Raw genomic sequence first — 13053 nt, 5'->3', positions numbered from 1 at the left:
AATAGGAATTAGGCAAGTGGAAAAGAGGGCAGCAATGGGGGCTCAGGACATCCCTTAGAAAGGGAACAGCATGTAGTAGAGGCCTGACAGAGTCTTCGATCTTAGGGGAACCTCAGATAGGGCAAGTAGATGCAGTTCCCCAATGTCTTCTTTAAATCTCACAAATGGCACCCAGGTTCAGTGGTCTTGGCAGACAGTGTGGAATGAGATCACTGTCAAGTGGGAGAATCCCAGAATGATGGGCTCTCTGCTCTTATATTCTCAGCCCTGTCATCACTCAGAATCAGATTTTATCATCAACACAGTACTTTTTCTACTTGGGAACCATCTCATCCTTCCCAACATCTGGGTTCTTGGCTTTGAAATCTTGCTGTAAAGTCACTGCTGCACTATCTCCTTACATGCATGTCACTGCAGGCCCTAATAATTTTCCACTTTTGTCCCTTTAGGGGATTTCTGTGGGCAGTCTGATCACTGGCTATGAAACAGTGCTACTCACTGTGGGCCGGTGCTGGTCCATGAGTGTTTGTTATAGGTCTGCAATGAGATAAGCACAGAAATTGAGCGCTTAGAAACTTTTATAGAAATTTAACATTGATGTGACATTCAAGCCCATAATCAGTTTCATATTTTATTCTTTTTTACAAAAGTATTAGTTCATGAGGAATTGGAAAATTTATATATAAAACAACAACAAGGGCTTCCCTGGTGGCGCAGTGGTTGAGAGTCCGCCTGCCGATGCAGGAGACGCGGGTTCGTGCCCCGGTCCAGGAAGATCCCACATGCCGCGGAGCGGCTGGGCCCGTGAGCCATGGCTGCTGAGCCTGTGCGTCCGGAGCCTGTGCTCCGCAACGGGAGAGGCCAAAACAGTGAGAGGCCCGCGTACCGCAAAACAACAACAAAACCAGTCGCTTATTGCAGGCGGTGGTACAGGCAATCACGATTCAGGACCGTGGACAGCACCTCATCCTGCCTCCCAAACCCTGAGTCATCACCCCTGCTCCCAGCTCCTGGTGAATGCCCTTGATGAACAGCTAGTTCCCAAATCCAACAGATGCTTTTCAGCTGTTGTCTTAATTGACCTTTCTAAAGTGTCTGCCTTTGTTAACACCTGCATCTATCATTTTCGTTTAAAGATCATTCCCAGTGAAGGAATAAAAACGTTCCCCTAGAATTATCAATGGACCACACTGATAAAGTGAGGGGACAATTTCTGGTAGCTAAAACATATTATTAATCTTAAAACACTGTATTGACATTGCTCCTTTGCTTTTCAGTGGGCTTTTAGAGGACAGGAGACAGGTTTTACTCATATTCATGTCCAACATGTATCGTAAAGTCATGCCCAGAGTTTGTGTGAGCAAATGCCTGCCGCTTATCACTGGATGACCTTGGGCAAGTTATTACTCAACCTCTCTTTGCCACTGCTTCCCCAACTGTTAAACTGGAATCCTATTAGAGTCTACCTTATAGAGTTTTTAAAATATTAATTTAGTTAATACATTTAAAAGTGCTTAGAACAGTGGCTGGCACAGAAGAATAAAAAGTATTATTATTTTCATCATCATTTTATATTACTGAATAAACCAATGAGCATCTATTATCATCAGGCTCTAGATGGTGGAGGACTTCATCCCACCACCTGGGAAGGGCTACTGCTTTATATTGACGTTTGAGTATACACTGCCCTACTCAGAGCACCGTGAGCTCCGGAATTCCTGAGATTTGCTATTCCTGGGTCCCTGTCTTGTCATGTTGGCCCCACCCTCCCACACCTTTCAGTTGTGTATTCCCTTTCCTTTTCCAGTTGCATTCCTGCCGACTTCTTTCACCCTCCAGGCTCACTCACAGTCTTTTCTTTTGGTCCCACTGGATGAAGAGTCCCACCTGTGCAAGTTGGCCTGGCAGCTCCTGCCCCCTCAGTGATTCGGCCCAACTTACCTCCTCCCTCCATGTGCCCATAAACTTTCTTCCCCTAGTCCCTTAACTGGCCTACTGCTGTTAGGCAATTCTAGGTCTCTCTACCTAATTTGGTCTTGCTCCGTCACTGCTCAGGGAGATTTTAACCATCCTTCAGAGCTTGAGTCAAACTTACCCCTTCCATAAAAGGGACATTTCTCCGTTCCTTTCCTGAACTACTACGTCAGCCTCTGAACCCCACAGGGCTTCTCTGCAGTTCTCATTCTGTCTCACCATCACTTCTAACCTCCTCGAGGTTCAGGTCCAGGTCATGCCTGGACATGCCCACACTCTCAACACCCATCTCAGGCAGCCGCTCCTGCAAGTTTCAGAGGGCTAGTCCCTTCCTTCTTCTCTCTGAGGCTGTTACCACATCAGCAAGATGGGGCTAAGAGCAACCGCCTCCTTGGGTTTCTGCGCGCATTAAGCGAGGCGGGGCAAGGAAACCGCTGGACAGCGCCTCGCTAGTGGGGTGGGAGCTCGCGTGGCCCCTCCGCAACGCGAGTCCGCGCGGGGACTCCTGGGATTTGTAGTCCGTGCCCGAGTTGCAGTCTCGCAGGCCCAGCAAAGACACCCTCGGGCTCGGCTGGGAAGGTGGCGGGGGCCTGCGGGACGCAAGGCGCTGGGCCCGGGGCCGGCCCCCGGCGGGGATGGGGCCGAGCGAGGGCAGCCGAACTGGCCCTGCCGCTGCTGTTGGGGCAGCTGCTGGCGCTCACAGGCGGCGGAGACGCGTTCTACCTCGAGGTCAGCGAGCTGGAGGAGAAGTGCTTCATCCAGGAGATCCCCGATGGCACAGTGGTCATAGGTGCGCCCGAGCCATGCCCTCCCCGCACCCAGAGTCCCGGCCTTGCCCTCCCCGCACCCAGAGTCCTGAGAGGGAATGGGGATGAGGCCCCGCGGGATCAGCTCAGGCCCATACCTCCCCTCTGCTGCCGGGGGTAGGCACGGGTGGGAAATGGGTGGACAGCAGTGTGGGCAAAGCATGCTCTCCGTTGCCTGTGCCGGAGTTGGGGGGCGCCGAGGAGGCAAGTCTGATCCAGGCCCGGATGACAGCAGAAAAGCGGGGCAGGAGAGGGAAGGAGAGAGGCAGAGGGTTGTGGTCAAGCCCCGCAATCAGACACCCGGATCTTCCTGTTCCTCCCCCCGTCCCCCGTGACTCCTGGAGGTCCTGGGCGGGCTCTTGGTCGTGAGTGTGGATGGGGATGCATTCAGGCTGCCTCCCCATTAGGTAACTACAAGACCGAGCTATACGACCCTGCTATGGAAAAGTACCAGCCCTCCCCGCAGTGGATCAATTTGTTCGTGTTTGTGAAGGACCCCGAGAACAAGGTGAGGTAGGCCTTGACTCCCTGCAGCCCTCCCACCCCCACGTCTCCAGCGTCATTGTCTAGTCCTCCCTAGTCCTCCATTTCTCAGAGGAGGGCTCATCTCCTCACAGGCAAGAGGGCTCAAGAAAGGCCATGCTCTTTGCAGTCTGTAGAGTATTGTGTACTAGCAGTGCTGGGATCTGAGATTTTCAAGCCCAAACTGATGCCATTTTCCTCACACCCTCCCTACTGGTCTGGCCTGTGGGGATCAGAACCTGGGATACCCCCAGAGTTCCTCTCCTAGAAGCAGGTTTCTGGTCAGCTTCTCTGTGCTCACAGAGGCTGTTTCCTCTAGAATCTGCTGGCTCGTCAGTATGGCCCTCGGGGCAGCTTTACCTTCACTTCTCAGTCTCCCGGAGAGCACCAGATATGCCTCCACCTCGAGTCCATCCGGTTCGCCCTCTTCTATGATGGCAAGCTGGTGAGTATGGAGGGGAAAGTCACCAACCCTTAACATCTCAGTCCCTTGGGTGAAAAGGGTTCAGTAGGCGGTGCCTCTTGAGGAGGGCTGGGCTTTCCATGAAGTAAGCATACAGAGGACAGGTCCTGAAGAATGAGAGGGGACCCAGGAAGGAGTCACTCTGACTTGAAATCATCGCTCGGCTCCCTGCCATCCCTAGAATAAAGACCAAGCTTCATAATGTAAAATTCAGAGCTGTCCAGCAGCTGAACGCTCCCAGGCTCTTCATTACCACCTCCCACTGACACGGAACTCCTAGGAGCTGCTTGTCTCAAACACTGAGTCATACACATTTTGTTCTGCACATTTTGTTCTGTCCCTTCTGTCTTTTGGACATGGAACTCCATGCAAGCAGGGCCTTGATCTGGTGTTTTGGCACCTGGAGCAGAGCTAGTCCTCACATCAATGAGTGTGAGGCACTGAACTGCTCAGTTCAGTCAGGCCCAGACTGGTGTGTGGAAGCTGGGTTTCTGGCAGGTGCGTGGAGCTGAGCTCCCTGACCCCCACCCTTGGCTCCTCTGCTCCCCAGGCCATTCACTTGGACATGCAGTTGGGTGAACACACCAATGATTATACGGAACTTGCAGCTAATGACAAGCTGACCCTGCTGCATCTGCGCATACAGCAGCTGGTGGAGCAAGTGGAGAAGATCCAGAAGGAGCAGGAGTACCAGAGGGTGAGGGGCTGGGCTGGGCCAGTTGGGACAGTGGATGTGTAACCTCCCAGGGAGTGGCTCTTTCAGCTCTTCCCCTGGGGGTCAATTCAGTTCTAGCCACACCTTCCTGTTCTCCCCTCCCACAGTGGCGAGAGGAGCGCTTCCGGCAGACCAGCGAGAGCACCAACCAACGGGTGCTGTGGTGGTTCATTCTGCAGACCTTCATCCTTGTGGCCACTGGCATCTGGCAGATGCAGCACCTCAAGAGCTTCTTTAAAGCCAAGAAGTTGGTGTAGATGAGCCCCAGAGACCAGAGGCTTAGCCCCCACTCATTCCCCTTCTGCTGAATAATGGGAAGTGGCCTGGCCTGGTCTGTCTCCTGGCTTCTCCCACCCCTCCCAACCCTGAGGGACTTCCTTGTTACTGGTGTGTGTGAGGTGGGGGACAGAGGACCTCTTTAAACTGGTTTCTGAGCCAGGACTTGGGAGAGGATGGGTTTCAAGCTGGAGACATATGGGTGGGAGGAACTGTAGGCTCCTTTGCTGCTCTGTGAGACTGAGCAGGAGCGGGGTGAGTGTTACCCCAACCCCCACATTAAACAGGATGGGTGAACTAAGAGTGAATATAAATTATAACTGTCAAATTTTCTGACCTAAATATTTATTGCCTCCTACTCTGCAATTCATTATATGTGTCCAATCAGATATTAATATTTGAGGCCCTGCATGCATTAGTGGGGGACTGATCTCAAAATGGATGAGGTGAAGAATACTTTTACCCCAGAAGCAACATGTGGAACCTTTTCCAGAAAAGTCCAATTTGGGCCCATCTTTTGGGTAACCTGAATGCTGGTGGTGATCCTGTGCCCAACCCGCCTTCTCTCTCTCTGGGCTCTGGTCAGGCTCATGTGCTATCCTATTCCAATCACCTGGACTGCTGGGTTCTTCAAGGAGTCTGATGGGCACCTCTGTCATCCTGCTATTTTTCAGTTGACCTCTTTCTCTTTTTATGATGCCATTGGCTAATCCTTTCAGGAGATGCCTAAAGATTCCAAGTCAATGTTTCCATTACATTCAGCATCTCCTGTAACTCAACCTTCACAAGTGCACACAGGGGTAGATACCCCCCATTGCTTCTGCCTGATCTAGTCCACATTTTACCAAGCCCTATGTTGGTTGCCCTGTTGGATTATAGCCATCTCTCACATGAATTTGACATTTTCTGTTATAAGGAAATTCACTGGTTGGCACCCTCAATAAAATCAAGTCCAAATCGTCAATGTCAGGAATATCAATGAGGGAGACTCCCCATAGGGTGGGGCAGCTGTGAAAGCCCTGGCCCCTGAGATAGATGCACCCTCCCCTAGGATACTCCTGAGGGATGACTGCAAGCCTCAGGGGTGCTGCTCACTGGTGTGTCTGGCCACAATTAGCCTCAGAAAGTGTAAGTGAGACTTAACTGAAGGCTGGGGGCGGGGACCACTGGAGAGTAACCTCTAACCAGAGAATGTGACCTTAGGGTCACTTCCCTTATCTGAAGCTGGGGGTGGGGGTGGGGAGGGTGCTCTGCTCTCTGCTGCAGGAGAAGCACAAGACCCAGGTGGGCACATTCTTGCCCATGGAACCTGTGGTATGACACCAAATGAGGCAGAATGTTGAACAAGACGTAGGGTGATGTATACTTCTGAGGAGAAGGGCATGGGCTAAGGGCAATATGTCAGGAGTCCTGGCCTAATCTAGGTAGTAATGGAAGGCTGCTTTTTAGAACTGAGACAGAGGATAGGAGTTAGCTGGGGGAAGAATGTTCTGGCTAGAGGGAATAGCACATACAGAAGCCCTAAAACAAAAAAGCACATGGCTATTTGGGGAAGCTGAAAGAAGGCCACTATAGCAAAATCCCAACTCCAGAGAGGCTGCCTGCAGCCTGCTTTCTAATTTATGATTTCATGTCTAGGACTTGCCTCTTCCCCAGTGATTAACCCCAGAATGACCATCCTTTTCAGAGGAACCCTGTCCTCTACCCACAGAGGTGAGACCTTATCCTGACACTTCAATAGGGAAACAAGTCACAAAAGAGCAACAGTGAGTATATGGGAGAGCTGCACACACACAGTAGAAGAGAGTTCCCCATCCATTTCCACATGAAACCTTCACAGTCACTCTGTAGAGGAAATGGCATGTGTCCCTGATTTAGAAAAGAGAGCCAGCTAATAATGGATGGGCCATGCTGAAACCTGGTCAATTCAACTCAGTTCTTGGTGTTCTTTTCTCTGTTCTGGCTACTTTTCTCCAGGTAGAGGAAAGACCTCATACAAAGAGGTAAAACACACTGCCTCTGATTTTAAAGAGCTGGCCATTTGAATTTCTAGTTTCTTGTGGCTACCATAACAAATTATCATAAAACATGGTAAATTAAAACAACTGAAGTTTATTCTCTCACAGTTCTGGAGGCCAGAAGTACAAAATCAAGGTATCAGCAGGGCTGCACTCCTTCCAAAGGCTCTTGAAGAGAATCCTTCATCTTCTTCCAGCTACTGGTGGCTCCAGGTATTACTTGGCTTTTGTCTACAACACTCCAATCTCTGCCTCCATTTCCTCCTCTTGTGTCCCCTCTTCTGTGTCATATGACACTTGTCATTTGGATTTAGGACCTAACCAGGTAAGCCAGGATGACCTCATCTCAAGGTCCTTAAATTAATTATATCAACAAAGACCTTTTTTTCCATATAAGTTCATATTCACAGGGTCCAGGGGTTGGGGCATAGGCATGTCTTCTGTGGAGCCATCATTCAACCCACGACAAAGAGTAAGAAGTGTACGCCTGATAAGGTCCCATGTGATCTAACAAATGGGGTACTCAGAGCTCTCAGAATTCGGAATGGGGTGAGACCTGGGTGGATGGATGGATGGATGGATGGATGGATGGATTGATGAATGGGAAAAGGGATGCCAAGGAGGTCTTTATAAAAGAGAGAGTACATGAGTAGAACATTGAAAGATGAAATGGTTTAAATATGAAGAATAGGGAATGAATTCCATTTTGGGGAAATGGAGCCTGTAGAGATGCAAATGTACAAAAGATTTCAATATAATTCAAAATATAATCCAATACCCATGAATATATAACACTGTAAGACAGAGACTTTGAAAAAGAAAGGAATCAGGAAAATAAGTGTAGCATGAGTAAGATGAAGACAGGAGGAAAGTTAGATCAAACAACGGATGGAAGTGAATATACCTACTGCAAGTTGGACAACTAGAAGTAGGCTGTTATCAGAGGCTGAAGACTGGTGACCTGCAAGTATATTGTTTGTCCTTTTTGTGTGTTATTTTTTTTCAAATTATTTGACAACAGTAACAGTGCCACAGTTTCTGTAGTTTAAATTTTGGGATATATTGGATAGGCAAACTGGTTGGATGAAAGAGCTTGGAGCTGTTTTGCAACACTCGACTTGACATAAATGTGAGAAAATGACAGTTGTGCATATCCAGGAGGCATGATAAAGATTATGAGGAAGGAGTGGGCCTCTCTCCCTGGAGAACACTGTCTTAGACAATCACTTATGAATAAGAGAGACTTTGTGGAAATCCAGGTTTCCAGAAGAGAAATTCCAGCACATAGTTGGAGCAGAAAAATACACATTTGGACACATTGGAGAGGGTAAGAGGAACAGTTTGACTTTACCTGCATTACCTGTCCCCCAAACTGGCACAGCTCAATGCTAAGAAATCATTTTCTTGGTCAGTGATTTCTCCTTCAGGGTAAAGTGAGAGTGTGTGAGTGAGCACCCAGCTTCTCCAGCAGTGTGAGATCCTGTCAAAGAGGTCATTTCTCTCTTGCTCCATCCAGAGTACTGAGTTGTGAGCTACATGACATGGGGGTGGGAAGAGGCTCGGTGAGAGCACATAGGACCCTCAGAGGACATTAAAGGGACATGGGTCCTACTAACTGTCATGAGCTGCTGGGGACACTTTACCTTTGAATCCTTCCAAATGGCCCACAGGCACTGCCGATGCTCCATGTGCCTCATCTACACACCTCCCTGTGGCTTATCTCCCTGAATGCACTCCTGATGGTGGTGAGAGCAAGCTCTGGCAGACAGTAGTGAACATGTGTAGAAAGCTTGCCTAAATCTGCTGGCCAGGAAGAGACCACAAACTCGAGCTTTAGCTCTATCCTTGCAAAAGCAAAAGAGAGTCTGTCAGCCTCTGGCCTGGTGCATTGCAGGATGGAGAGAAGGCATATAAGCTTAAGAATTCTGTCACAAGAGACAACAAGGAATGTAGAGTAGGCATATCCAGAAACCTCAGAATCCCTAGCAGGGCTGACAGAAGGTATTTCTCTCCCAAAGTCAATGAGTAAAGACTGGAGGAGGTAACTGCTACTTCAAATGTGAAGACAGCATCACAAGACTTCAAGGAACATGAAAAATCAAGGAACTATCACACCACCAAAGGATCACAATAATCTTCTGGTAACCAATACTAAAGACATGAAGATCTATAGTTTTCCTGATAAAAAGTCAAAAGAGTTGGGTTTTTTTGTTTGTTTTGCGGTATGCGGGCCTCTCACTGTTGTGGCCTCTCCTGTTGCAGAGCATAGGCTCCGGACACGCAGGCTCAGCGGCCATGGCTCACCAGCCCAGATGCTCCGCGGCATGTGGGATCTTCCCGGACCGGGACACGAACCCGCGTCCCCTGCATCGGCAGGCAGACCCTCAACCACTGCGCCACCAGGGAAGCCCCAAAATAGTTGTTTTAAGGAAGCTCAATGAGCTGCAAGAAAACATAGAAAGACAATTGAACAAAATCAGGAAAATGTTACACAAATAAAATGAGAACGTTAACAAAGAGAAATCATATAAAAGAACCAAATCAAAATTCTGGAGCTGAAGAGTACAATGAGTGAACGAAAAGTGCAATAGAGAGCATCAACATCAGAATGGATCAAGCAGAAGAAGGAATCTGGAATTAGAAGACAGGACCTTTGAAATTATCCAGTCAGGGAGAACAAAGAAAAACTAATGAAAAAGAGTGAAGAAAGCCTATGTGATCCGTGGGATAATATCAAAAGAAACAATCTGCAAATTATTGGAATCTCAGAATGAAAAGGGGGGCGGGAAGCAGAAAACTTACTTAGAGAAATAATGGCTGAGGACTTCCCAAATCTGGGAAGAGATTTGGCTATCCAAGTTCATGAAGCTCATATGGTCACCAAACAATTTAAAGAGATCTTCTCCAGGACGTATTGTAGTAAAATTGTCAAAGGACAAAGACAAAGAGAAAATCTTATAAGGAGCAAGAAAAAAGAAACTTGTAACTTATAAAGGAACCCTCATAAGACTATCAGAGGATTTCTCAGTAGAAACCTAACAGGTCAGGAGAGAGGGGGATGTTATTTTCAAAGTGCTGAAAGGATGAAACTGCCAAGTAAGAATACTCTATATGGCAAAGTTGTCCTTCCGAGATGAAGGAGAGGTAAAGACTTTCCCAGACAAACAAAGCTGAGGGAGTTTATCTGAGGGAGTTTATCACCACTAGACCTGTCTTGAAAGAAATGCTGAAAGGAGTTCTTCAAGCTAAAATGAAAGGACTCTAATTAGCAACATGAAAATACACAACATACTGATAAAGGTAAGTATATAGTCAAACTCAGAATACTCTAATACTGTAATATGGTGGTATATTAACCACTTTACTATACAGGTTAAAGGACAAAAGTATTAAAATAACTGTAGCTATAATAAGTTGTTAATAAGTACAGAACATAAAAACAGGTAAATTATGACATCAAAAACATAAAAGGAAGGGAGAAAAAAGAGTAAACTTGTTGTACGTGATTTAAGTTGTTATCAGCATAAAACAGACTGTAATATCGATAAGATGTTTTATGTAAGGCTAACGGTAACCACAAAGCAAAACCTATAGTAGATATATGAAAGATAAGCAGAAGGGAATCAAAGCATACCAGCACAGAAATTTAACTCACAAAGGAAGGCAGCAAGAGAGGAATAAAGGAACAACAAAACATCTAGCAAACAATGAGCTGGCATTAGTATGTCCTTACCTATCAATAATTACTCTAAGTGTAAATGGATTAAGTTCTCCAATCAGAAGGCATAGAGTGGCTGGATGGATTAAAAAAACAAGACTCTAATACAGTGGTCCCCAACCTTTTTGGTGCCAGGGACTGATTTCGTGGAAGACAATTTTTCCATGGATGGAGGGGTTTGGTGGGGGAGAATGGTTTAGGCAGTATTGCGAGCGATGGTTCAGGTGGTAATGTGAGCAAGGGGAGTGATGATGAGTGGCAGGTGAAGCTTCGTTCGCTCGCCTGCCCCTCACCTCTTGCTGTGCAGCCTGGTTCCTAACAGGCCATGGACTGGTACCAGTCCATGGCCCAGGGGTTGGGGACCCCTGCTCTAATACAAGCCTCCTACAGGAGACTCATGTCAGCTTTAAGGACACACATAGGCCCAAAGTCAAGGAATGGAAAAAGATACTCCATGCAAGTGGAAATGAAAAGAGAGCAGAAGTAGCTGTACTTATATCAGACAAAATACACTTTAAACCAAAAACTGTACAAAAGACGAAGAAGGTCATTATACAGTGATAAAGGGGTCAGTTCATCAAGAACATATAACAATTGTAAATATATATGCATCCATCACTGAAGCACCTAAATATATTAAGCAAACACTAACAGATCTGAAGGGAGAGATAGACAACAATACAATAATAATAGGGGGCTTCAATACCCCACTTTCAACAATGGATAGATCATCCAGACAAAATCAATAAGGAGACATTGGACTTGAACTACACTTTAGATCATATGAACCTAACAGACATATACAGAACATTCCATCCAACAGAACAGAATACACATTCTTCTCAAGTGAACACAGAACCTTCTTCAAGATAGATCAGTACAGGTCACAAAACAAGTCTTAGCGATTTTAAAAAGAATGAAATTATACCAAGTATCTTTTTGTACCACAATGGCATGAATCTAGAAATCAATAACAGGAGGAAAACTGGAAAATTCACAAGTATGTAAAAAGGAAACAACACACTCCTGAACAACCAATGGATCAAAGAAGAAATCAAGAGGGAAGGTTAAAAAATTTTTGAAATAAGCAAAAATGGAAAAACAATATACAGAAACTTTGGGGATGCAGCAAAAGCAGTTCTAAGAGGAATGTCTATAGTGATAAACACCTATATTAAAAAAAAGAAAAATCTCAAATAAACCACCTAACTTTACACCTCAAGGATCTAGAAAAAGAAAAAACTAAGCCTAAAGTTAGCAGAAGTTAGAAATAACAGAGATCAGAGCAGAATTAAATGAAATAGAGACCATAACAACAATAAAAAAGATCAACAAAACTAAGAACTGGTTTTTAAAAGATGAACAAAATTAACAAACTTTAGCTAGACCAAGAAAAAAAGAGAAGATAAAAATAAATGAAATCAATAATGAAAGAGGAGACATTACAACTGATACCATAGAAATACAGAGGATCAAAGAGACTACTATGAACAATTATATGCCAAAAAATTGGACAACCTAGAAGAAATGGATAAACACCTAGAAGCATACAACCTACAAAGATTGAATCATGGAAAAATAGAAAATCTGAACAGACTTATAACAAGTAAGGAGATTGAATCAGTAATCAAAAACCTTCCAATGAAGAAAATCTCAGGACCAGATGGTTTCCCTGGTGAATTCTTCCATACATTTAGGGAAGAATTGACACCAATCCTTCTCAAACTCTTCCAAAAATTTGAAGAGGAGGGAGCACTCCCAAACTCATTTTATGAGGCCAGCATTACCCTCAAACCAAAACCAGATAAGGACACTAAAAGAAAACTACAGGCCTATATCTCTGGTGAATATAGATGCAAAAATTACCAATAAAATATTAAAAAATTGAATTCAACAGCTCATTAAAAGGATCATGCATCAAGTTCAAGTGGGATTTATCCCTAGGATGCAAGGTTGGTTCATCATATGCAAATCAATAAATATGATACACCACATTAATAGAGTGAAAGATAAAAAAATCATATGATTACCTCAATAGATGCAGAAAAAATTTGACAAAATACAACATTCTTTCATGATAAAAACTCACAATAAATTGGGTACAGAAGGAACATATCTCAACATAATAAAGGCCATATAGGACAAGCCCATAGCTAACATCACACTCAGTGGTCAAACGCTGAAAGCTTTTCATCTAAGATCAGGAATAAGACAAAGGTGCCCCCCTCACGACTCCTATTCCACATAGTACTGGAAGTCGTAGCCAGAACAATTAGGCAGGAAAAAGAAATAAAAGGCATCCAAACTGAAAAGGAAGAAGTAAAATTGTCTTTGCAGGTGATATGATCGAATATATAGAAAATGCTAAAGATTTCACACACACACACACACACACACACACAAACTGTTAGAACTAATCAATGATTTCAGTGCAGTTGCAGGATACAAAGTCCACATATAGAAATCAGTTGTGTTTCTATACACTAACAATGAAATATATAAAAAGAAATAAAGAAAACAATCCCATTCACAATAAAATAAAACATTTAGGAATAAATTTA

At 45.3% G+C, this 13053-nt stretch overlaps 1 protein-coding gene across 1 annotated transcript; it reads left to right on the top strand.

Moving 5' to 3' along the window:
* Nucleotides 1-1617: 1617 nt before the first annotated feature.
* On the top strand, nt 1618-5148 carry LOC307184928 (transmembrane emp24 domain-containing protein 9-like; the record flags this gene model as incomplete). Its single annotated transcript, XM_079918677.1, has 6 exons — nt 1618-1702; nt 2525-2764; nt 3188-3288; nt 3622-3747; nt 4316-4462; nt 4588-5148. 6 exons carry the CDS (start codon nt 1618-1620, stop codon nt 4735-4737), a joined length of 849 nt encoding a protein of 282 aa, XP_079774803.1. The 3' UTR covers nt 4738-5148.
* Between the last annotated feature and the right edge of the window lie 7905 nt (nt 5149-13053).

Source organism: Stenella coeruleoalba, assembly GCF_951394435.1.
Source record: "Stenella coeruleoalba genome assembly, chromosome: 3".
In the NCBI taxonomy this organism is placed as follows: Eukaryota; Metazoa; Chordata; class Mammalia; order Artiodactyla; family Delphinidae; genus Stenella; species Stenella coeruleoalba.
This window is presented reverse-complemented; position numbering and strand designations above follow the sequence as displayed.